The following is a 25,626-nucleotide window of genomic DNA, read 5'->3' as shown; positions in this document are numbered from 1 at the left end:
GTGTGTATCTTGCAGGCACACCTCAGCTGATGCTGACAGCGGGCCCCAGCGTACCCGTGCCCCCCCAGCCGGCTTACGGCTACGGCTACCAGGCGCCTGCAGGATACAGTCAGCCAGCAGCTCAGCCAGGCTTCGGCTACGGCATGTAAAGACCCCGACCCCTTCTCTCCACATGCAGGCTGGAGCAACCATCCATCCATCTCCCACAGTCCTTCACCAGACCATGAGTGTCTCTCTCTGACCTCTACAGGCAGCGGGGGGGAATTACAGACGACCCTTGTTTCTGTTTTTTTTTTTTTTGTTTTGTTTTTTTCCACTTTTCCCCCTTTTTAAANTTTTTTTTGTTTTTTGTTTTTTTCCACTTTTCCCCCTTTTTAAACTGTCATGAAGGACTCAGTTTTATTTCTGTTGTCAAAGAAAAAGATCGAATCACAAAGATTAATTTTCTCACATTCCGTGTTGACTAGATTAATTTTTCTTTTGTCTATTTTATTTGAATGGGAAATGGTTTATGTACAATGGGCGGGGGGGCTTGTGGGAAGAGCTAGTCCTCTTCTCAGTTTAAAAAAGAAAAGGTCTGTTGTGAAGCATCTGATTTGCACTCTGTAGTGAGAAGAAATTAATGTAGAACCTCTTCCTTTTGATGTGTGTGAGCAGCTTCTTCTGTCCGACTGTAAAATGCATTTAATTATTGTATATTCAGACACACACACACACACACACAAAACGCTACTATGTTCCTCTATATTTGAACATGAGACTGCCGCTACCATGACCACAATCCTGAAACACTACGTCGTGTCCCCGCACACACACTTCAGGGCTGTTTCTTGAAGAAAAACCCAAGAGAGTATTTTACACACGATTCCAGCTAAGCCTATGCAGGACTCTCCAAATAAATTTGCATTCAGATGACATTTCCATGTGCTTTGAATACTGCTCTAATGTGGGACCATTCCACCTCAGGAGGGACTGCAGACCTGTTTGTGTTCGACTAACATGCCCCATGCCCCCTCTCTATGCTGCGGTTTGTTTCTGCTGGATCTCATTTTAAGTGTGCAGGAGAGAGATTTTTCAGACTTGGAGGGTTGCCTTTAACCTTTTCAGTCAACCTGCTCATCCAGCTCAGAAACAGAATGACAGGACTTGTGATAATTTGAGGTTTTTATCAAAGGCTTGCGTGTATACAGGAAATCAATCATTAACTCCTTTGAACTTATATTCTTATCTAAATTACCTTAGATTTAAATTGTGCACTTAAGATACTTGATTGTGCATAATCAGGATCATAATGAATGAAACAGCGGTTTTGTTTTCCACTTAAAAAAAAATAAAGGCTTCTTGTTTGTCAAGAACAGTCTGATTGTGTCTTAAATATGTGACGTGCAGCGTTCCCCCGGTCAGGAAATTCCTGGCCCTAACAAAATGTTTTGGAAAAGTTTTGACTGCACTTTATCTGGGCTGTTGTTTAAAATATGTTCATAAAGTGGCTTTAAAAGGTCTTCAATTTAAATCCTTTATACCAGATGACACCATGTCCTTCAGGTCCAGAATGTAAGATTGAGAAGGTTTTAGTGACATCTAGTGGTGGAGATTGCAGATTGCAACCAGATGAAACTCCTCCCATATAGAATTCCTTCAGTGTTCATTTTTTTACCAGGACCTGAATAATCCACAGAGGTCTCCTCCTTTCCAAAACAAACACTGAATGAAGCAGTTTCACATTTTAAATATCAGTATTTGTCTGACGCTGCTTGTTGTGGAGGGGCTGCTAACTACACAAGTCGGCATGAAAAACAAGAACAGCCCCTGTCTTTCAAGAGCCAGTGTTTGGTTTGTCTGTTCTGGGCTACTGTAGCAACATGGTGATCTCTGTAGACATGCCCGTGCCCTATGTGGATATAAACACCTCATTCTTAGTTACAAAAACACAGCAATGCTTACTTTCAGGTGATTACACACTAAAGAATACATACTTATACTTAATATTATATTTCTGCCAATATCCACACACTTGACCTTTTGCAGGAAAGTTTTGAATATACATTGTTTTCACCTCCAAGGACATGCAAAAAAGTGTGTTTACTTGGTGTTGGAAAGAGAATGTTTTAGGTTGTGTTGTGTATTTCTAACGCAAGTTTAAATTTCATTTGAAGTGGTATTTAAAAAGTCTTAAATTTAACTTGTTTATACCTGCATACACCCTGTCTTAATATGCTCAGATCAGTATAACAGCAGTGTAGTACGCGCACCCTCTGGTGGTACAGATCAGAGGGCGCTACAAGGGTGCTGAATTTCCCTGTAAAATGTCTTAACTATTGAATTCCTCCACAAGGAAAACACTTGTTTTTCAGTATGAAAAAAAGTCTCAATTTATGCAGAATTCATGGCAAATTACTGTAGTTCAACTTAATACATTTTTGTGAGACGAATGAATTGAGACGTCTATCGGAGTCTGACTGCAAGTTTAAGCCATAATCAGTCTTCATGCAGCTGGCCCCTGATGGGAGTTACTAAAACTTTTCTATACACTCAACAGATTTCTCTCGAACTTTGGTAAAGAAAATATGTGTTGGTGAGCACTTCTCCTTTTCCAAGATTATCCCTCCACTCGACAGGTGTGGCATATCAAGACACTGATTGAACAGCATCACTACTACACAGGTGTGTCTCAGGATGGTCACAATAAAAGGACAATCTAAAATGTGCAGTTTGATCTTGGGAAAAAATAGATATTTATCAGTATTTTACATGACAGAAATGGATTTATCAGTCCCAAAAATCAGCCAGTATCTGGTGTGACACCATTTGCCTCCTGCCTCTCACAGAGAGCTGATTAGGTTGTTGAATGTGACCTGATGAACGTTGGCCCGCTCCTACAATGGCGTGAAGTGTGAAGTTGCTGGATGTTGGCAGGAAGTGGAACATGCTGTCGTACGCGCCATTCCAGAGCATCCCAAACCTGCTTGATGGGTGACGTGTCTGGTGAGTATGCAGGCCATGTAGGAACAGAAAAAGGCCTTTTACACAGAGGACATTTTGACTTGTCACAGTAGACGAGCACAGGTGTAAATAATTCTATCCATAATGGCTGAATTCCATTTATCTGCTCTGATTTCAGGGTCATATATTGTGTGTGCTGCTCTCGGTGAGACTCACTGGAGCCAATGTTATTTGTAACACCTGTGCTTTTCCCACTATGACAAGTCAAAAATGTCTGCTGTGAAAAAGGCCCATGTGTACAAATCCTTGCAACATGAGGTCATGTGTTTTGGGACGGATTTTTACAAGTTTTAACCTGTTCAGATCCCCGTCCATTCCAGCAGACCAAACTTTTCTAGGATGTCTAGATCTATGAACACTGTCGTCCGACTCTACCCAAATGGACAGACTTAATTGAAGGGATGTCTATTAGTCAATCACAGTGTTCCATGTCTCCTAAAGTGGACTGCAGCAAAGCCATGCCCCCTTTATGAACAAGCATGGCCGACCACGAGGCAAGGAGGGAGATGAGACATGTTTCTGTTTATTAATAAGTACATGATTTGTGTTTTGTGTTTTAAGTCTTGGATCTTAAACTCAAACCTGTGAAAAATTGAAGCAAAAAGAAGTGTTGCATTTAAATTTTTGTTCAGTATATTTCCAGGCTTCAATTTCAACTGTAAAGCAGCATTTAATACCAGGAAAAACACTTCAGAATTTCTTAACAAAATCCAAAAGCCTTCCAGTCGAACTAGAATATGAATGACATCAATATAACCAGCTGTATTGCAGCGTAATGTCAGATCAGATCATTCATGGCAGTGTGTGACCTTCATTGTCTTCTGAATAAATACTTTACAGCATTAACAAACTTCATTCAGAAAAACACAGGTGTAATCAATAACATTAATAACAGCATTTCATTTATACAAGCAAATGTTAAGGCACTGCTATTTTGCATACTAGCTGGCTTCACTGGCTTCCTTTGACACTAAATGGTACCAAGCCATCTTTAATGTTAATAGTAACACCTGTGCTTCTCCTGAAAGTCAAAATGTCTGCAGTAAAAAAACAAATCACTACGGTTATTTTATTTTGTCGGGGTTCTAATGAGATCAACAACAGTTTTCATGTTTCCTCTGATCATCATGTCTTCAGACACAGTGTCTGGGGTGTTTCTGTTACCATCACAGTAAAGTAAAACACATCAACCTCCTATTACTGCTTTTCAAGAGTCAACAAATGTGATAGGCATATGTGTCAAAAACTGCACCAAAAATTCAAGTAAATAACATGTAATCGAGGCAACTATTGTTGTGTAAAAAAAATATAAACTCCTGGTCGCCCAACTTAGTTTCCATTGCAAATAGCTTTAACAACTAAGATGTTGTATGCAAGTCAGACTGACGTAAACTCAAGCCCTAGTAGAGTTTTAAGTGCCCGGTGACGTTGTCGATCAGATCAGCCGGGCCGGGACCGATGCCCAGCACGGTGCGTGACCCAGGCGCAATTTGTGTCCTTCCTGCATCTTGAATCAGGCTGACAGGAAGCCCCACTTCTTTGGCATGACTAAGCAGATCAATCAGGGTGTCCTCATCGGGGGCCTTCACCACCACCTTGGGCTGACCGCAGTACTCCCACTGTTTGAGAAGCTCTGGGTTCCTACGCTGAACCTGTTTGTAAGCCGACACAGCAGCATGGGAGCACTGGGCAGCCACCTTCCCTTTACCCATCTTCAGGTCATTTCGCACCACCAGGATCATCTTGAACTCGCCGCCTTCTCCCATCACACTTGCTTCACCGGTGCCATTCCCCATCGCTGCCATCACGGTTTTGGATGTCTGGCCCAAGCGAGCCCGAAGGTGCCAGCCGAGGAGGAGCCCACAGCCGAGTCCTGCGACGAGACCCAGGCCCAACGGACTATACGCCAAGTCCATGTTGTTAAACCTGCAAAAATGACAGAATACAGTTAGTCTGTGTCACACCTGTACCGTTTACTACAGTGATTCTGCTGCTCTCAACTAGTTACATTGAACTTTTAATAAAAAATTTAAATTATATGCCGCTAATGTTTATCTTTCCCCATGGTCTAGAAAATGGCACGGAATATTAGTATCTTTCAAGTAAGGCTGTCAGCGTTAACATGTTTATCGCTATGTGATTAAAGTCCAAACATAATGAGTTATTTTTTGAAAACTGCATTAACTGCGTGCTGCTATTTTCTTCGATGCACCTTTACTTGTGGTCAAGCCATCGTCGCGGCTTCCTGCTACCACAATGATGGAAAATAGTGACACCACTCTCACTCCCAAAATTTCCAGATGGCTCAATTGACAAGTCAAAAGTAATATGCACCTTGTGTCAAATGGAATTAAAATATCACTAAAGTACTTTCTGAGTCTGAGCTACTGCCTATGAGCTGAGCACACAGGAGCAGCTCATCAGACTGACGTCAGTGGGGCAACCACATCGCAAAGAATTATTTTGGAGTGTGCCAGTCATTCACCACAGACCTGTGAATGAAACTAAATCAAAGAAGTTAACTACAGCACTTGACTGACTGCAGACTAGTCAACATCAAGGAAGACTTGAGTCTAGGGGACATCCTCAGGTTGGCAAGTTGTGACCAGTCATACGCCGTATCGTCAAAGGGAACATTAGTTTTATACATACAGGACCTGTATGAATCAGAAACTGTAACTCCTGAAAAGTGCAAATGATGTCAAGATCTAAAACTCGAGAATATATTGCATATTTCTTGCTCTCATTTGAATCCCAATCAATCAAATCATTGCGTTACCTTGTTAATATGGACTTCAAGAACTGTTTTGAAATTTAAACATGCACTTTAAAAACGTGATTAATAACAATTAACTATTAAATTAATTAATAATTAATCATAACTAAAAAATTAATCACCTGACAGCCCCTTCTTTCAACATACTGTATTAAAGTTAGAAATTCCAGTATGGTGACAGCACTGGCACATTGTTTACAAAGCTGACATTCCTTCCCCTTCCCATTATTAGTGGGGTGTTTTTGTTTGTTTGTTTGAAGCCTGTGAACAAGTGAGCACTAACGTTATATGCAACTAACTCAAATGTAGCATAATCTGCTGACATGTTGTTATTTTGTAGACTTTTTCTTTATCATTTCGTATCACATTATGAATTTGATCCTTTTTCTATCACAAAGTAGCTTCAACTACCTTTTCCGGTTAACTTTAGTTAGCTAATCTATATTTCTCCCTCAGTTAGCTTTGCTCTATTTTAGCCTCTCCCAGAGTGAGCCAAGTGCTAGCTTGCAAAGCTATGCTATCAAAGTAGCTGCCCTAACACTGGTTACCGGTGTTTACGTTATTTAGTAACTTTACTAACCCTGTGCCTGTAATACCATCTGACTAGAAAGCTAGTTCAGTTTGTCAACACATCACCAATGTAAGATTTGGCTACACTGAACGCTTTCTTTAAACTAACTACAACTTCGTGGGCTAACAAGCTAAAGCTAGCTTACTAACTTTATTGTAAGCTAACGTTAGCTTCCTGGCTAGAAGGGAGACCGCTTCAGACATCAGACATCACTTTGAGGACAAGCAGACTCAAACATTTCAGGCCCTGATAGTGCCATAAAAGTGCAGGACAACTGTTACACGGCAGACAACACTGATTACATGTCATACCTACCGGATTGTCAAACTGCTGAGTATGAATGAAGCTGCTTCTACTTCTTCTTCTTCTTCTTCTTCTTCTTCTTCTTCGGTTATTTTTGGCGGTTGGAATTCAAAATGGCGCATTACCGCCACCTACTGGATTTACCCGGAAGTCTCCACTTACTGCATATAATAATTTAATACTAAGGGACTGTTCATTACTTATGAGGCGCGAGGGGGTGGTGCAAAAAAGGGGGAGGCATGTCAAATAATATGTTTAAGCACTGAGGGGGACTTATGTCTTTTTTATTTTGGCTTAGGGGAGCTTACAAATGTTTTTGTATTTATTTCACACAGATTTTTAAAGAAAACATGCTGCAGACAGATATTTTAAGTGAGACATAGACCTAGAATGACTTGATTTTTTAGAATATATTTCCTGTTGTTGTTGTTGGGGGTTTTTTTGTTTTGTTTTTTACTTTATTTGATAGGACAGTGTGTAAATCTGGAGAGAGAGAGAGAGAGAGAGAGAGAGAGAGAGAGAGAGATGCAGCAGCAAAGGGCCAAAGGCTGAAATGACACTTTGGCCACTGTGGCAAGGACCTTGATCTGTTCTGTACAACATCTATTGCACGTCTGTCCATCCTGGAAGAGGGATCCCTCCTCAGTTGCTCTTTCTGAGGTTTCTACCATTTTTAAAGGGTTTTTTGGGGGGAGTTTTTCCTTATCTGCTGCGAGGGTCCTAAGGACAGAGGGATGTCGTATGCTGTAAAGCCCTATGAGGCAAATTGTGATTTGTGATATTGGGCTTTATAAATAAAACTGAAATTGATTGATTGAAATTGGACTATCTGTAGCTCGACTAACACATCTAGGTTATTCAATTGAAAATGGAATTATTGCTGCATGTATCCACTTGTTCTGACTGGAGTCGGACTCAGCGTTCTGCGCACGCACCACTTTTTCTTTTGCGAGCTTTCACCTGGAAGAAGAAGGAGATGACGTAGCAGCGGTTCAGTATATAGCAGTGCATATTTTAAGCTCACATTTGGTTGTTTTTTTTTCTCTGTTGGAAGTGTTCATCGCACATAATGTGTCCAAGGACCGTCATGAATTTGAAAATCAAAAAATAATATCTGTTTTTGCAGTTACTAACCATGATACATGGTGTAATTTTGGTGATTTTTTTATTTTTATTTTTTTGAAAGAAAACATACCTTTCAATACCACCCACTGTATGTTTTCTTCAAAAATTACCAGAATTACACGTCATAGCCAGAAACTGTAAAAACAGAAATTATCATTGGATTTCTGATGGTCCTCGGACACATCATCATTTAAAGATTCCAAAAATAAACCGTTTGCACGAACTAACCAGCATACATGACAAGAGTAGAATACCAAGGCTATTTTCAACCCCAGGCTTCTTCAACTTAACTTTAGAGTTTCAAACATCAAATGATAAGTTTTAAATATCTAATAACTCATTTATTTATTACTTATTCAGTGTTATGGGAGGATAATGCATTTTCTGCCAGTCACTCAGAGAAGCTCAGGGAAAAATATCTGTAGCTTCAGGGAGGGTCAAAACGCAAAACAAAGTCACACCCTAGCCATCCATCTTCTCTGATAAATAGAGAACAGTCTTTAATTGTAATCAGCCCTCCCAATCCAGTTCACACACTATTATAAATGCCCTACTTTCTGGTTGTTTGAGAGAGCCTAAAAGATTTTTTTTAAAAGCTACTGAACATCTTCTCCAGAAACAGGGCCAGCCCTAGACTTTTGGATATTATAAATGTCATTTGAGCTGAGTTTTCCTTAAGTTTCTCAAAAACTGTAAAACCACACAAACTTCTGTATGGTTATAGTGCGCGTCATCCTAAACAGGAATCTATTGGAAATTCCTTAACCTATATGATGCAGTGGTTAGCACTGTCACCTCACAGCAAGAGTGTTCTTAGTTTGAACCCTGGGTGGGGGGTTCTTAAGTCCTTCTGTGTAGAATTTGCATGTTCTCCCCGTGTCAGCGTGGGTTTCCTCCGGGTGCTTCAGCTTCCTCCCACAGTCCAAAGACATGCAGGTTCATTGGTGACTGAAAATTGTCCGTAGGTGTGAATGTGAGTGAATGGTTGTCTGTCTCTATGTGTCAGCCCTGTGATAGTCTGGTGACCTGTCCAGGGTGTACCCTGCCTCTCACCCAATGTCAGCTGGGATAGGCTCCAGCCCCCCACGACCCCCAGCAGGATAAGCGGTTACGGAAAATGAATGAATGAATACATAAGAAAGGTTTTTATGTAAAGTCAAATAAAATAATTTGATAATATTTTAACTTTGGAGCTCCCTTTTCCAACACATTCTCACTCCGACCATGTCACATATCTACGTTGGGTCATGGACTTTCCACCTCCAGAGATAACGTGCAAGGTACCCTGGGTGCATTGGTGGTCGATGTTCTGGGACGCCGAGTCAAGTTTTGCCTGTTACATATATTGTCTTCTTTCAAAATAAACGCATGACGTAGGTACAACACCGCAAACTGACGTGCCTTTGTTTTGGTTACAAAGGCACATGGTTAGGTTTCGGAAAAAGAACAGGGCCACAGCAAGGCCTTCACAAAAAAAAAAAAGAAAAGAAAACATGATTACGCCTTGACAAAAGGGCATTTTGGACATCAAGGGGCAAAGGGACAGGTGCTCGAGCTCGTGCCTGCACCTGAGTCCCATGCATGCCTTTTTTAAATCCTGTCTCTACACTGCCTTAAGTTAACAACAGTCGCGTTGATGCTGAAAACCTGTGTAGGCCTTCTTTTTTCCTTAGTGAGAACAGAGTGACCTGCTGGAGAACACTCACCAGAAATAAATGTCCTCACTCTGATAAACAAGATGATGCTGACACTAAAACATGGCGACTTGCAGTTGAGGTCTTCAGACTCTAGTTATGACCTGAAAAATGTGATGTCCTGAGGTGTTTTCTTTTTTTTTTTTCAATTTGGGAATTAGCTGAGCTCTCTTTGCCGAAATGCCATTCATTCACTCTCTGTGTGAAACCTACAGAGGACTGAGAAGTGTTAGAAGTGCGCTCCAGGAAAGTGATCCACTTATTTATAGGCCTTTAATTAGACTGGCTCTCTGGAGGTTCCACCAGGCAAATGATGAAATCTCCCCCTCTTTCTGTGCGTCTCTTCTGTCAGCCTGCTCTCCCCTCCCCCGGCAACTCTGTATCAGTACTCGATCCCTCGCTGGCCCCCTCCATCACCACACCCTGCACTCAAGTTGTGATGCAGTTCACGGGTAGCGTACTTTTGCCCTACATTGCCACTGGGGCTCCACCAAAGGGTTTCATTTGAGCCCAGAGCTTAGTGTGGATTAAACATCAGCTGAACGGTGAGTTTACCTTCTGTGCATAATGCATGCTAAAATACATTAAGCTGTTACACTGCAGCCCTGCTTTGTTTTTACACTGTGTGTGAATTTATAATCTGTCTCCAGTGCACTCTTATTATCTGTGTTTGAATGTGGACACTGATTGCAGCTTATCAGATGTCTCACCCTGAAGTGTGTGTGTGTGTGTGTGTGTGTGTGTGCTCTGTGTTGAGTTTCACATTGTCCCTCGCACAAGAGTTACTCAACAGGTCTGGGTTGTTTTGGTAGAAGCGATTGCGCAATCAAGTGCTGGAGCTGCGCTGCGCTACTGTGTTTCACATGAGCTGTAGTGGTGTTATGAAACGGTATACTAGGTATTGATGCTTAATGATGCATTGAGTTGCAATTGTTATGCAGAATCAAGCATGTATGTTTGCAGTGACAGCTGAGGTGCATGTTTTGCAGAGTTTGGCACCAATATCTTTTGCTTATTACACATTGACGCACTTCATTGAGCCCTATTGTTGGACAGTGCATTGTAGGTGTGTACTATTGTGCATAAAGCATTGGCACAGTGCTTCCAGTGTGAGTGTGAGCGTTCAAGGTTTATGGTCTGTGATAAAAAAGCTCTTGTTTGTGGCTTCCTGAGAAGGGCCAAGAGTCCAAATGCCTTGCAGTCCAATTGTCTGAGAAGATTTTTATATTCTTCTGTGGGACACTAATGTTGCATGGATCAGACTTCAGTGTTCCCACAGCCTCTTTTCTAAGTGATCATAATGCATTTGTCCTTCAAGATAACGCAAGATGCCTAAACATGCTGGACCTACATGTTGGTCTTTAAAATTTTCAGGTCACAAGTGGGGAAAAAAATCAAAGCATTTACACAAATCTCATCTTGTATCAAATTCCCATAGAGGCATCATGGCCTGCTGCAACATCAGTGCTGCACACCACCTGGTATTCACACACGTCTTGGGTGATCGGATCACAAGTGAGCAGCTCTAAACACAAGTGTGAACACCTCCTTCACACTGGTCAAAAAACCCACTAACATCTGGCTTTTGTATTCAATGAGAAAGGTCACAATCAGCAGTCATTCCCCGGACAAATGACTCTGCTGTAGTCACAGGAATTTATCGGCTCTAGCTCCAATCGGCTTCGATCGGCAGATGGAAATACACTTAGGTGGACACGCTAATTGACGTGCCGAGATACTTACAAGAGATATAAAAAAAGAAGTAACCACTGTAACGTTTTCACTGGCCTCTATCCTGCTTTCTACTCTTTACGAACATGTTTTCCAAGCCCTCCCTGCAGGTCAAACATGACACACCAGGAAAAAACAAAAAAAGTACTCATTAGATCACGCAAAGGCCTTATTAGGTTACCTGTAATCTCCAAGAGCAGGAAAACACTGGCTGCTCCACTGCTGTGTGGGAGCGTATACAGACATGTTTTAGTGTGGAGAGTGCCGTTTGTGTGTATGTGATTCTCTGATAATTGCCTGTCTCTTTCTCAGCAGGACTTCTTCCCGATGAATGTGATGGCAGAGTGTGAGGCTGAAGTTGAACTACCTCAGAGGCGTCTTGGCGTCAAGGAACAGCCAAATGGAGAGCTGGCAGGTAGAAACAAAAGACGTTTAATATACAGCTGAGCAGTAATCTAAAGATCTAAAAGTTTTTGATGTATTTGCACGATTTTTAATTAAAAATGTTAATTCCTTATTTTCTTACTTGTGTGCAAACTTACAATGTCAACGCTGTGTGGCTAGACTCAGAGCTGTCTGTGGATGAGAGGGAACAGAGGGACAGTGAGGAGCATGACAATCTGGTATTATGGAAGAAACCTCTGCTCACACTCCACTTCTTCACTCTGGAACTGCTCATCACTCTTAAGGAGTGGCTTTGGAGGTAAGACCAAAAGTGGGATGCAGCTTCCCCCAAAAGCACTCCCCCTTTTCTGCAAAGTTGCACCTTAGGCATTAGGCCGTGGATCTTAAATGCATTTGGTCAGTAAAAGTTTACCCCAGAATTTAGAGTCAAAACTATATTGATGTTTGTAATTAAATGTGAGAAACTTAATTAAAGGGAAAAAACAACTTAATTATGAATTTAAAAATGTTATTTCAATGGCCTGGGAAAGTGTAGTCAATATTTGTGACCATGAGCTCCTCTCTCCCAAAGCCATAAAGCAGGGAAGTAAGTCTTAAACTTGTGATGTCATTGGGTATGAAGTCTGGAGATGCTCTATACAGTGAATGGGAGTCTGACACTGGCGTCAGTATAGAGGGGGCAACAAGACTTTTTGTCTCCTCACTTTCTGTGCGCACAAGAAGACACCATGGGCTCTATTTCTGTGGCACTGCCAGATTGCAGTCAGGTGCATTCTGGTAATTTCGTATGAACCCCGGCCGCTGCAAGGACTCCGCCTACATGGGGCACCCACTCTACCAGTTGAGCTAGAGGTCGCTTCTAGACTCACAATTTTTTGTGGCGCTTTGTGAACTGTTTTCAGTGCGACCCGTTCCCAACAGACCTGTTGATGTGCAGAAGAAACTGTAGAATAATTTATCAAAACGACATGTTTGATGCGAACATAAGCACGGGGTGGGTTGTGGTTATTTTACAACAGTCCGTTACTGGTTGCACAAAATGTAAGTAGCAGATCTGCTGTGCCTAATTGTGGTTCAACAGGCCTTCAGATGGCTCTAAAGGGTCACCAGTGTAAAGAAAAAGCTGTCAGTGTAGTACCAAGGCGCACCAGAAACAACGAATGTTGTTATTTACATGTTGGAAATAACCCATCCCATCACCTGCAAGCTATTGTAGCGATAACTACCAAAAACAGCCCAAACTCGGTGAGAGCACACAGTCTCCTCAGGACATGACATCATTAGATGACAACTATATTTCTTGTAGGAGGTGGAGCAACAACATTGGCACCATTTGTCTGTGAAGTGGTGCAGCAGTACTAATTTTAAAGCCTCATTTCCACAGAGCACTCCAGTACGGTGGGAAAAGGATGATTTGTTGCCTCTCGCAGCAGCTGTAGTCTGAGAAAAAATAACTGAACTCACTCGGCCGACTGCCGGTAACTTTTAAGGTGGAACGGTTACTTGTGATGTTACACATTAAATTTCAATATGACAACTTTGACCATTCCTTTAGGTTTTATTATCTCTCTTGAATGACATAACCTTCTAGTAATGACTGTATCTTCAAGTGCTGAACTGCATATATTATAATCCTCACTACACTAAACCCTCGCACTTGCCTGAGAAGGACTAAATGCACAAACCCGCCATTTTTAAAAATCCCATCAAGAAAGACTCTCATTATTGCCTGCTGTATTTTGTTTTGATAATGTCAGCGTGCAACCTCGTTCTGTGGACGATAAATGAGGTGCAGGCTTCCCTTCGTATCACTGGTGATGATGAGTGTTCATTAGACCTAGCAGTGCTAACAAAACATTAGCATACCACTAAATTAGTCTACCATTGTTTTTATTTTTCTTGGCACATGCTCATTACACAAAGCAACAATGGGCATGTGGGAAATGAGGAGATTACATGGTTTCCCAAATGTTCCATTTTTGTCCATACAAAAACAAAGTACCCGGAGTTTTGAAACATATGCACCATAGAGGGCAATTCTAAAAAAAAAACCTCAGTGACCCAAAAACACAGTTTCTGTGTGGAGGAGAGGCCAAAACGCAGACGAAAATATTAGTTTTCAAAAACATCTGTATAAATGTAGACATTCCTCCTGGTGCTCTCAGTGTCAGCTATAACATTTTCCTAAATTTATTGTCTGTGGAGCAGCTCCAGATGTACACCCTATGACATCACAAGTTCGAGTTATACCACTCTAGTTTTTGGATTTAGGAAAGAGTTGTTCATATCGTCTTTAGCCATAGGAATAACAGTTCCTCTCCAAAAAAGATAACGAGGTAAAGATTGGACTTTTAGTGCTGCAATATAAATCTGAAATACACAGGATACAATGTACAAGCTGTTTGAAGAAATTCAATATACATGTATTGCATGTGGGTAAAAAAAAGCTAGTAAAAGATGAAGATGAATCTTACGCCATAATGTCTGTGTTTGGTTATATTACCCTATAAACTTTAGTGCCAGTTTGATTAAGAAAGCAGCATATAGATAAAGATTTCTGTATGTGTTATTCATGTGTTGATGCAGCAGCAGCTAAGCAATGTTCTTGAGATTAGTTTTTATTTATAGAGGTGCTAGTGCTGCTTGTCAGTCTCAGGCAAAAAGAAGATACGATGGCTGTAGAAAAAAAAGCCATCATGCACTCTCCACACTCTCCCTTGCACACACAAAAGCACAAACACAGACAGGTTGACCTTGATTTTCTCAGTGCTATAAACCCAGAAGGCCTTCTCCCTCATAGTTTAGTCTTCACTCAGATGCCTAATGGAGCCTATAATGCAGCACAAAGGAATGGCTTATCATTTTTCCTCTCATAACCCCTCATCCTTACTGCTGATAGAGCTGGCAAGGTCTCTCTACCTCACTAAGTGATGTCACCTCAGCCACAAAAGCAACAGCATCGGCACAGACGACATCAGACTGTGCTGTGATGACAAATTCCCCGCACTGCACAACATGTCTTCTGCGCACCTGATAATCTTTGTTGACACGGAGGGCCCAGAAGAAGGTCAGAGTGTACGCGCTGGGAGGCCTCTGTGGTTAAGTGTGTGAGGACAACGTGTTTATTTTCTAAACTACAAGAGGATGTGGTGAGCCGCAAGCACCGCGAGCAGTGTTCTGACTGAGAGAAGCTGCTGCTCACCAACACTCAAAACACATGGTGTTGTAACTGCTGCAGGGGGATACGTGTGAACACATTACGAGCGAGTTTATCCTGAATGTTGATAGAAGTGGTTTGTAATTTATAGCATATGCACAGGGAGTCCTCAGGGCTCTGCACTTGTTTTGCTTAAGATGGTAATGGGGCAGTGGTTGTTAAACAAAGGGAGGAATGAGATGGGGATATGCGAGAGACTCTTATTTTGTAAGAAATCATCACGGTCAAATTACTGCAAATTCTGCAGTCGTGTAAAACGAAATCTGAAACAATTGGTGCTGCCCATTAGAGTGCAGTTTAAAAACATAAGCCATTCCTGAGTGAGAAAGCTAAGGACCAGTATTCCAGTGTGATATACAGTCAATATAGCCCAGTGGTTCTCAACCTTTTTAACGTCAAGGACCCCTAAATTGATAGAAACTAGGTCACGGACCCCTGTTTAGTAAGATTTCGCTTGAGAAACCTCCATATGGAAAGATTTGGGTTTTTAGACATGATTAAGACCAGAATTCTGTTCTCAACTTCAGATGAGGAGATAACCATGGAGGAAGTGAAACCTATGATCAGAATCGTCACTCTTATGACTCTTTTTCACATTAGGCTCACTTATATACCAAATAAAACTTTGAGAATCAACTATTCCAATTTTTTTCTGGGGACCCCTGGACAGGGTTCATGCTAAACTTTCTTTTTTGAGGTCCAATATGGCCGTTAATATTCCAGATTTCCGGCAATATGGAACAACTACCAGACATACATTCAAACAGCAAGGAAACACTTCCAATTACATATGTCAAAAATAAGCTAAATCTGGGTGTTGGTGGCTTAGTGGATAGAGCAGGCGCCCCATGTACAAGGCTTTTGCCACAGCAGCCTGGGTTCGAGTCCAGCCTGTGGCTCTTTGCTGCATGTCATCCCCCCTCTCTCCCCCCCTTTCAAACTTACCTGTCCTGTCCATTCAAGGCAAAATGCCCTAAAAAAACATCTTTAAAAAAATAAATAAAAATAAGCTAAATCAAGAAGTGGTATACTGGAGAGACAAAGGACTTGGTGCACCACGTGTCACTTTAAATCACAAAGCCTGCTGTCCACTGTCTGGCTTGCCATTGGTGGAGTGAAGAGTGTCTCCGGCCTGCTCTTTAAGGAGACCCATGGTGTGTTTGAAGGTCTTCTGGAGGACATGATTCATGATGCTGTCACCTAACTACAGCGAGCACGCTAAGAGGAAGACCGTAACCACTGTGGATGTGGTGTATGCTCTGAAGAGTGACGCACTCCGTATGGCTTTGATGGATAAATCAATCCATCTGTAATTAATATCCCAAAATCTGGTCTGTGTAATATAAGTTTATATTTAAGTTTTCTCAGCAATTTGTCATATAAGTCACACAACATTAGGCTATCTATTACGCTATTTTTAAAATTTATTTGCAGTATTTTCCACCAGACATTTTGGCTGTTGATATTTTTATCTGCACCCAGGGTACCTTGCACGTCGTATGTGGACGTGGAAAGTCCATGACCAAATGTCAGTATGTCATGAGGTTGGAGTGATAATGTGTTGGCCGGACAACTACATATGAAATAGGTAAAAAGCCTGTGTATGCCACCTGACATTAACCCTGCCCCTGGAACTCCCACAAGGACCCCTGGGTGTCCCCAGGCCCTATTGAGAAGACTGATATAATGTACTGAAAGCATTTCTTTATCAACAGTAAACTGTGTTTTTAATGGACACACTGCACATTGCTGGTCTTGTTACATCCAGTTAACCTCAATAATCTAAAGACTGAAATCCTCCTCACAGCCAGGGCTGGAAATGAACTTCTTGAACACCTGCCACTGTGGTTGGTGAATGACGCAAACCCAGCAGCCACTTGCATGATTTACCAGCACTTAGCTGGGTGCTGGTGCTAATTTCCAACCCTGCACACTGTATGGTTCAGCCCGACTGAACCATCTTTGTTTTGTATTTTATTCTCAGTGTAACCACACATTACAACATCAGGAAGTAGAACAAGGTCTGTTTCCCTATCTCCCCGGCTACAACAGGCAGACTATATGAAGTAAAGTAACTGAACCGCAGTAGCACATAGGGTTAACTGATTCCTTACACCACAGGTAATTAGAAATATGCAGCATTCACGTGCACCCCAGATGGTGCTATTTTCCGAGTTGGAAAGTCATTCACTTGGATGTGTTCATGAGCTTAAAGTAGTAATGTGGAAACAAAATTGACACTAAAGAGAAGATGTGTTGCATTTAAACAACACATTGATAACAGTTTGAAACTTTAAATTACAAAGTGATTTTGATAGTAAAAAGAAATTGCCAGAGTGATAAATAATACAGAATAGTGGTTCCCATCCCTTTTCCTTAAGGGACCTGTTTTTTATTATGGAGTAAAGTGATGACCCCGGACTAAGTGATGCATTTCATGTTATATTCAATGCATCACAGCAACTACAACAGTACAGAACAACTGAAACTGTGGGCTTCAATTAACCCAAATTAAAACACAATAACCACAGGAAGTTTGTGTAAGACAGGCAATTTGGATGAATTCCGACCAAATCATTTCCTGTAAACATTTATTCAGAGATGAGTTTTCCTGATATTACCTAAAGCAGGATGAGATGGTTTAGCAGAGAGCAAAGGCTCTGTCAATAGAGCTTGTGTTATGGTCTTCACTGTGCCCCCATCCTGTGAGATGTATTTTGGGTTTATATCTTGAATAACATTCTAAACTTTTAGAATAACAATTTCATTTAGTTTTCTTTACAGAAATGAATGAAAGGCTGATATTTGGCCTAATATATATATTTTAAAACGGTTTTCTTAAACCCCTTAAAATCAAGAAGGCCTCATGAGCCCTGTGATGCTTTAGCGACCCATAGTGGGGGTTGGGATTCCCAGATTTGGAATCAGTGGCATAGAAGACAAATGCAAACATCTTACAGTACATGACTGAAAACTGATCAGGTGATGCCTACATTTCCTCTTTTCATAATGTTCATATACGACTCCCAGAGTTGAAAAAAGTCTCTCCGCTTGCCCTTAGAAATGTAAGTTAGTCTTTTCAGTCCTACACACTCTGATAATTCCTTTACCCACATACTCTTCCAACATAACGCAATAGCTCTCCTGGCTTGGAGAAGTCCAAAGTCCAGAAGTTAAGTCTGTTTTGGTGTTTGAATGAAGTCCTCTGGATGTATTCCAAGCACACACAGTATGGCATTTAAAGTGACCTTGCTGTTAAACATCTCTGACAAACATTTTATAACATCTTTCCAGAAGTAAAGGATTTTTGCACATTACCATAGACAGTGAAATAGTGCACTTCTGTTCAAGCACAATCATCAGGAATATTAACAGACATATGATAACGTTTGACAAGAGTTATGTACATTTGCATTAACCATTTATAATGAAGTAATTTAAGCCTTCTATGTATTGTCTGTTTTTGTGCCAAATCCCAATCAGTGCTTTTAAATGTTAGTTTTAATGGAAATGTAACATTAACAACAAAGGAGAGGAAAGTAATTAAATAATAATAACATAAGATAAAATAAACACACATGGGGAAATATAGATTTATTTAAATTATCTGATACAGTGGGAACATTTTAAGAATATCATAACTTTTGTGCTTTTTCCCCTTTTATTGATTTTAAGGGTTTTACGTACAGTTTAAATGAACTTAGGAGAGAAAACAAGACATATATTGACATTATTACAGAGATAATTTTATGTGAAATACGGAGAAGTGTCCCCTTCACTTAACGTTACCTCTACCAGCAGCTGACTGACTGTCAAGGTGGGCGTGTAACGGACGGCTCGCAGTTCACTCCGTTGATTTATGTGGATCTTAACATTACTTCTGACACACTCAGATCGGCCTCTCAGGACCCTGGTAAGTTCATTTATGAAAAAAATAATTTTGTTGGCCATTCAGACTGACTGAAAGCTAATTAACTTGTCACCACTGGTGGCTAGATAACGTTTTATAACTGCATTTTACCCGCACCTGAGGACGGACGTTAGCTAAAATAACGTTACAGCACGGCTAATGTTAGCTTACACTACGTAGCTGCTAATCATTTTAACAATGCTAGCGTTACCTGGCTAACTTTACTTTTTCTGAGTAATGTTAATGTTAACTTGGTTAGGAGTTCCCAATTTAAAAAAATATTACGTTAAAGTACATATGTAACGTTAAATAAAAGAGCGGACACACAAGTACCTCGAAGTTATACCGTTACTTTAGTAACGTAATGTAATGAGAGAGGCTAATTCTGGTGGCCATTCGGACTGACTGAAAGCTGACTAACTTAGCACCGTTACAAACTAGCTAACGCTTTATAACTGCATTAACCCGCGCCTAAGGACAGCCGTTAGCCAAAATACAACATAGCAGCAAATCAGTTTAACAGTAGTAGCCTCACCTGGCTAACGTTAGTTTAGCAAGTACCGTTAGCTTAGTTAGAGGCCCCTAATTCAAATTTCATAAGCAAAAGTATGTATGTAAGTATCAGAAAGTGAAAACACACATTCCTCAAAGTTGTAATGTTACTTGTGTAACTGTAGTAATGCCACCATTTAGTTAATTAATGAGAGAATCTTTTCAGACTTAATCTAACTAATTTACCACTGCTGGCAGCTAGCCAACATTTTATAACCACATTTACCTGTACCAGTGGACAAATGTTAGTAGAAACACAAGTACCTCAAAGTTGTCTTGTTACTTAAGTTATGTAACTTCAGTTATGTTACAGTAATTTTTACTGTTAAATAATGAGAGAGAATAATTCTGTTGGCCGTCCAAATTGAATGAAAGCTAACCGCTGATAGCCAGCTAATGTTTTATTATTGCATTTACCTGCACCTGAGGACAAATGTTATCCAAAATTGTAGTTTTAGCATCACTTGAGTAACATTACACAGTCCCTCCAGGATCTTGCAGCAAAAAAACCTTGAATTTGCGGTCAATTTTGTAAAAAAAAATTGCGATAAAAATTGCTGCATTTTTTGCGTGAAATTGTAGCAAATGACAAAAATTGCAGCTAATGACAAAAGGATGGGGTTTTTTTTGTTTGTTTTTTTAATTACTGAGTCCAAAAAAATGGGTCATGTAATCACTTGCTATAATAATCATACTTTTTCAAATTCGAATTTAGAATATTCGTTGACAGCCCTACTCTCCTCATGAGTGCAAGTTAGGTCTGGCCCTTAATCAAGAAGTACTCTGGTGTCTTAAGTAGGGATGCATGATATTGTTGTTATTTTTAACAATATCTGATATGTCAATATATAACAACCTATATGGCGGATTACCGATATTGATATATCCACTTTTTTCCCCAGCTAATTTTAGTGGTCATCAAGTCTCTTCTGTAGTATCATATTATGCATGCATACTTCTATCATGATGGCCCACCAGCAGATGGAGACATAAAATAGCATTCGTTTCAATGTATGCAATATTCATTAATTGTGCAAAATAAGAGAAAGCATGTTGGCTGGTGCTGATAGTTCATTTTAAAGTTGATATTGGCTGATACCTGTGATGTGCCAATATTATCCCTTGTCTTAAGTTAACTTCACCCTTCTCTCAACCATCAGTTGTCAACTCGGAGGAAAATCTTGCTGCTCACAAAAAGTATTTTCATTGTGTCATCAGAAATAAATCAGTTTCTCATTTTAAGATTACTAAATTCTGATCAGTTTCTCCTAAATCCCTCCAGCAAAAGAATAAATCAGCAGGAGTTATTTTGCTGTGCTCATAGGCTTCTCAGAGGTTTATCAACTCTGAGAACAGATAAAATACACAGAGTTGAGACTTGAATTGCCAGTCAAGTTTCCTTTTGGATGTTACTGTTATCTCAAGAGCTAATTATGTAAGACATAAAGATTACTGCAGTAAGAGAGGAAAAAGAGCATTGTAAAATTTTTCTCAGGAGCTGAATATAAGTCTTAGTATGAGAAAATGGTCAAAAGCTCATACTGATGTTATATTGAGCTCAGTTATGTCCAGGAGGAACAAGCTTGGCAAAGAAAAGATCCTGTTTGGAATTTTCTTTTTCTCTTGAAAGTGGCTTTAAAAAATGTTGTTTTTAAAAAAAAAATATATATATAATGTAGGCTACTGTGTAAACAGAGAAGCTAACATGCGCCCTCCACAATACACTGATGACAATATCACTTGCAGACTTTGTGTGTGTGTAGAATATATATACATATATACATATATATATATATATATATATATATATATATATATATATATATATATATACATAAATAACACAACAGGGAACAGGGAATCAGCCCCACATGGCAACATATTTCATTGTCAAATCGCTGGGCTTATTGTTGTTTTCCTACAGTCAGGGCATTTCAGGTTATTTTTATGTTGTGCATTAATCCAGAAATCCAGAATTATATTAATATCTAAATTATTCAATAAAACCACATGTATTTCTGGTGTCAGCAGGTGGAGCTTTACCCCACTTTTCCTGTGTGACTGGTTTCCCTTTAAGTGTATTACCCCCATGACTAAAATTATCCTATGGAGAACATGCCACTGCTGTTGGTGAAGCCTGTAATTGCAGTGGCTTGATTAGTCTCCAGCAGATGTCTCTCTCCCACAAAGTTAAGATTAAAATTTAGCTCCATCAAAGAATTCCTTTCCTATCACTCACACTTCCTCAGTCATGCCTCTAATGATTCCTCATCTTTTTTCTCATCTGCCATCACATTTTGTCCTCCTGACTCACCATCTTGTTTACCATTCACTTCTGCCTCCTCATGTCCGCATCCATCATTTTCCACCTTCATTCTCTTCTTCTCCTTCACCCAGGCTCTGGCAGCAAAGACAGACAGTGTTTGGCCTGCTGATCCTGCTTATCCTCCTCTCCATTGCCTACTGTATTGAAGGAACACACCAGAAGGTGACTCAATACTATACTAATATTTTTCATAGTACAGTAAACGCATACTTGGGATGCCGTGGAGGGTCACCACCTGATCTCTTCCATGTTGTTAGGCTGACATAAATCATGAAGTCTGGGTCTTTTAAGGGAGGTTGCCAGCTTTATTTCTGTGATGGTTGCTTGCCTTATAATTATGGAGTGCAAGTTACAGTTTCCGGGCGGCACGGGGGTGTGGTGTTTAGCACTCTCGCCTCACAGCAAGAGGGTTAGAAGATGAATGAATGAATGAAGTTACAGTTTCCTGCCATTTTTACCACCATAACACCTCGTCCTAACCAGAAGCAATGTGAACGAGCAAGCCTAATGAGGAGCCTATCTAGGGATGTCACGAGTACTTGATTTCACTATTAACCGCGTTTTTAAACACCACGGTTAATTATTCTTAAGGATTTCTCAACACTCACTCTCCAAAGATTATGCCGTGACGCGGAACCATATACAGTAGGTCAGCGCAACTCACACGGAATGAAAACAAAGTTACACAAGCGGCGTCTCCGAGTGATGAAGTATGGATGAAGAAGATTTATTCCCCCCCCCAAAAACGGATAAAGTCAGCTGTGTGGGATCATTTTGGCTATTGCAAAATGACCAAGGGGTCATTGTTGACGACGGCTTTCCAGTTTGTAAAACATGCCGCAAAAAAGTCGTGGCCAAAGGATCAAACACGAGCAACATGATACAACACCTGCGGTACAACCACCCGGCTTTACATTCGCAAGTAAAGGTAAATGCACAATAACTGGGTTAAAATACGTCAATCTCAATTTATCTAATGTAACACTGAATTAAAAAATTATATGTTAGTGTGTCATTTGCAATTAATGGCGTAGTGGTATGATACAAGTTGGGCTTACAGTCCAACGTGACAAGCTAAGGCACGTCTCAAAAACTTTTTTGATGGATAGTTTTACAGTTTGTGTGCACACAGCGAGAGGTTGTAATGGTTTTGGGTCCATGTAGCTCTTTGGAGTGAGACGACAGGCAGAAACTCACGTCCACACGAGTGCGGGATTTCACAAATGCTCGTCGTTTATTTTTACATCAACTTAAAAACACTCCAACCTTACCAAGCCCGCTTGTACGGCTACTATATTTTCATACATGAACAAAATAGTTGCCACACGTACTTATAACCATCACTGTTGTGTTGAGAGATAAAAGAAAAAGCAGGAGCACATGGACATAAATGAAACTTAAAGATCTATAAGGAGTGTTCATGTGATTTTACACATTTATAGTGTGAAATTAATTCATGCATAATAATCATGATAATCGTAAAACCGTGATTATTTCTCTGACAATAATCGTACCAAGAAAATCTATAATCGTGACATCCCTAAGCCTATCCCAGCTGACACTGGGCAAGAGGCGGGGTACACCCTGGACAGGTCGCCAGACTATCACAGGGCTGACACACAGAGACAGACAACCATCCAGGCTCACAATCACACCTACGGGCAATTAAGAGTCACCACTTGACCCAACCTGCATGTCTTTGGACAGTGGGAGGAAGCTGGAGTACCTGGAGAAAACCCACGCTGACACAGGGAGAACATGCAAACTCCGAACAGAGGGGCTCCCCCACCCCAGGGTTTGAACCCCCCACCCTGCGTTAGAACCAGGAGGTGACTTGCTGTGAGGCAACAATGCTAACCACCTTGCCACCCCTCACAACCTGATGCTGAATAAACAAATTACATTTAGAGTATGCTGGTGAGCAATGACAGTTACAAACCATTTCTGCTAAAGAACTCGATGGTTTAAAACAAGCGGACCTAATATAACAAGCTAGTTTAGCTCACAACTTCTTGACTTAAGCTGTTTCTCTTCTCCCGCACTGAGCTGAACTGCCAATTCATGTGATTTCCTCCGCTGTCTCCGACACAGATTCAACTTACTGAATTGACTGAAAGACAACCGACAAGGGCCAACTAGTGCCAACAGTGTGGAACGCAAAACCTAGGGTGACAGATGCTCACAGATGTCCCGACATTGACCAGTGGCCGAACATTGGCTTGGTGTGTCAAGGCCCATAGGAAGAGGTGTAACACTGAATGTAGTACACATACTTGGGCGGCTGTAGCTCAGGAAGTAGAGCAAGTGTCTGTCCTTTCAAAAAGTTGGTGGTTTGATCCCTGGCTCCTCCTGTCCGCAGGTGGGAATTTCCTTTAGCAAGTCACTCAAGCAGCCCCAGTCCCACTAAGGCCCTGTTTAGACGACAACGGTTTCTCTAAAAACGGAAAAGTCTGTCCTTTGCGTTATAAAAAAACTTCTACGTTTATATGATGACGTTATTGAAACGATCCCCGTTCACACAGAGCCGCAAAATCTACTGGAAATGCTGTAGTATGCACGCCAGGCCAATGTGTGGCAGTGTAAATTTGCAAAGCAACACCACGGCATGACGCCATGCGCCTGCGCTGAAGCGCCTTCCTCTACAACACGGTGATTACAAACCAAAACAAAGAAGACACACTGGGGAAAGCATGCACAGATAAATTTGTCTGGATGGACGACGAGGTGGAGTTGCTAAAGTAACAGATCTACACTTCACTTCAAATCAACAGGGTGAGCAGCACAAACAGAGCTCGGCATTGTTGTTGTGACGGTCGACTTTCTCGCGCATGCCTAGTGACTGGAACCGTAATGTGCATGTGCGAAAAGTTTCCGTTTTCAGAGGAACTAGATATTGCAAGTTTACATGACAACGGAGACGCTGCCGTTTCCAAAAAGTTGCACTCTGGAACCCATTTTCAAAACGCTGCGTTTTCAGGCACCCAAAATTAAGTTTACCGTTTTAAGTTGAAATCGTTGTCGTATAAACGGGACCTAAGGTTGAATAGTGTTATTATTTACTATTCATTTAGGTCCTTCATAGTGACATGCGTGATTATTGTGTCCCACAAAATTATAAGCGCAGAGATTGGGATTTGCACTGCAGGATCACAAGAGTGCCTGTGAGAGGATATTTGCACGAGCATCATTTCTAACAAGTTTGTGCTTGTGTGAGTGTGCCCACATCACGTTCGTTTAATAATTAACCTCCCACAAAGCCTTGTTGTACCTGCTAATCTCTTGTGTCCACAGGGCAAACTTGTGGAGTTGTGACTGTAAACCACAGCAGACTGTGCTAAGGATCTGAATCGAACCCTTCCCCTTTATTTTTCCTTACTTTTTGTGTTTTTCCTGATATGTTCTGCAGTATTTTGAAACCCACTGCCATAAAACTTTTTTTTTTTCCAGTGTAATACGCACAGCCTGAGTAGTTGTGTAATCAGTTCTCAAAAACCACACGTAAGAATCGCCCATGGCTGGCACTGCACTTCCCAGCAAAGAGAGAGGCAGTGTGTGGTGTTTTTGTTTTGCTGGGTTTCCTGGGAAATGAAGTCTTCGGTCAGAGCCTCCCCCACTCCCCAGTGCCTTCAGTCCCCTCCCTCCTTCCCGTAATCTACACAATCCATGCTTCCTCCTGAAAACGACCTGCCTTAGCTCGAGGGAGGAGGTGTAAACTGAGTGATAGATGGAGTGATAGTGACAGATGAGCAGGAGGAAGAGGAACACTGAGAGAAAGAGACAGAGAGATCTTGGCTTGTCTTACTTTACAAGTTGTGTAAGAGCTGGCTGCCACCAAAAAGAATAATGGTGCTGTTCTTCTGTCAGCGTGCTGAACACTCCTACCCTACGGCTCTGTCCTCTAAACTCAACAACAACCTCTGTCTCTAAAGGTCTCTCTCTCACTCTCTTCCTCTCACTCTCTTTCTCTACCACTCACTTGCCCTCTCCCACCCTTTTAAGTGCCCTCTGTTTTG

At 41.0% G+C, this 25,626-nt stretch overlaps 3 protein-coding genes and 1 long non-coding RNA gene across 5 annotated transcripts in view; 2 read left to right on the top strand and 2 right to left on the bottom strand.

Annotated features, from left to right (window-relative positions):
• The window catches only part of cltca (clathrin, heavy chain a (Hc)), a 44,988-nt gene extending 44,566 nt beyond the window's left edge, over nucleotides 1-422 (top strand). Inside the window, exon 30 of the mRNA XM_050041057.1 lies at nucleotides 16-422. Coding sequence (XP_049897014.1) covers nucleotides 16-149 — 134 coding nt within the window. The 3' untranslated portion in view covers nucleotides 150-422. The remainder of the gene's footprint in view (nucleotides 1-15) is intronic.
• ptrh2 (peptidyl-tRNA hydrolase 2) lies at nucleotides 364-6,908 on the bottom strand. 2 transcript variants are annotated; one of them, XM_050041061.1, is made up of 2 exons: nucleotides 6,666-6,908; nucleotides 364-4,929 (listed from the first exon to the last, which is right to left on the bottom strand). In XM_050041061.1, the coding sequence occupies exons 1-2, from the start codon at nucleotides 6,773-6,775 to the stop codon at nucleotides 4,404-4,406; spliced, it is 636 nt and encodes a 211-aa protein (XP_049897018.1). In that variant the 5' UTR covers nucleotides 6,776-6,908; the 3' UTR covers nucleotides 364-4,403. The 2 variants fall into 2 exon arrangements, with proteins under 2 accessions (XP_049897018.1, XP_049897019.1); XM_050041062.1 differs by having other exon boundaries at nucleotides 6,662-6,686.
• Nucleotides 6,909-11,474: 4,566 nt separating this feature from the next.
• Nucleotides 11,475-25,542, bottom strand: LOC126388150 (uncharacterized). The gene is made up of 4 exons (XR_007569721.1): nucleotides 25,416-25,542; nucleotides 21,602-21,750; nucleotides 11,746-11,779; nucleotides 11,475-11,611 (listed from the first exon to the last, which is right to left on the bottom strand). It is a non-coding gene; the product is annotated as an uncharacterized LOC126388150 (long non-coding RNA).
• LOC126388148 (vacuole membrane protein 1-like) overlaps nucleotides 11,518-25,626 on the top strand; it is a 95,113-nt gene continuing 81,004 nt past the window's right edge. The window contains exons 1-3 of the mRNA XM_050041060.1: nucleotides 11,518-11,618; nucleotides 11,768-11,906; nucleotides 21,685-21,775. Coding sequence (XP_049897017.1) covers nucleotides 11,531-11,618; nucleotides 11,768-11,906; nucleotides 21,685-21,775 — 318 coding nt within the window. The 5' untranslated portion in view covers nucleotides 11,518-11,530. The remainder of the gene's footprint in view (nucleotides 11,619-11,767; nucleotides 11,907-21,684; nucleotides 21,776-25,626) is intronic.

Source organism: Epinephelus moara, chromosome 3 (assembly GCF_006386435.1).
Source record: "Epinephelus moara isolate mb chromosome 3, YSFRI_EMoa_1.0, whole genome shotgun sequence".
Lineage (NCBI taxonomy): Eukaryota > Metazoa > Chordata > Actinopteri > Perciformes > Serranidae > Epinephelus > Epinephelus moara.
This window is presented reverse-complemented; position numbering and strand designations above follow the sequence as displayed.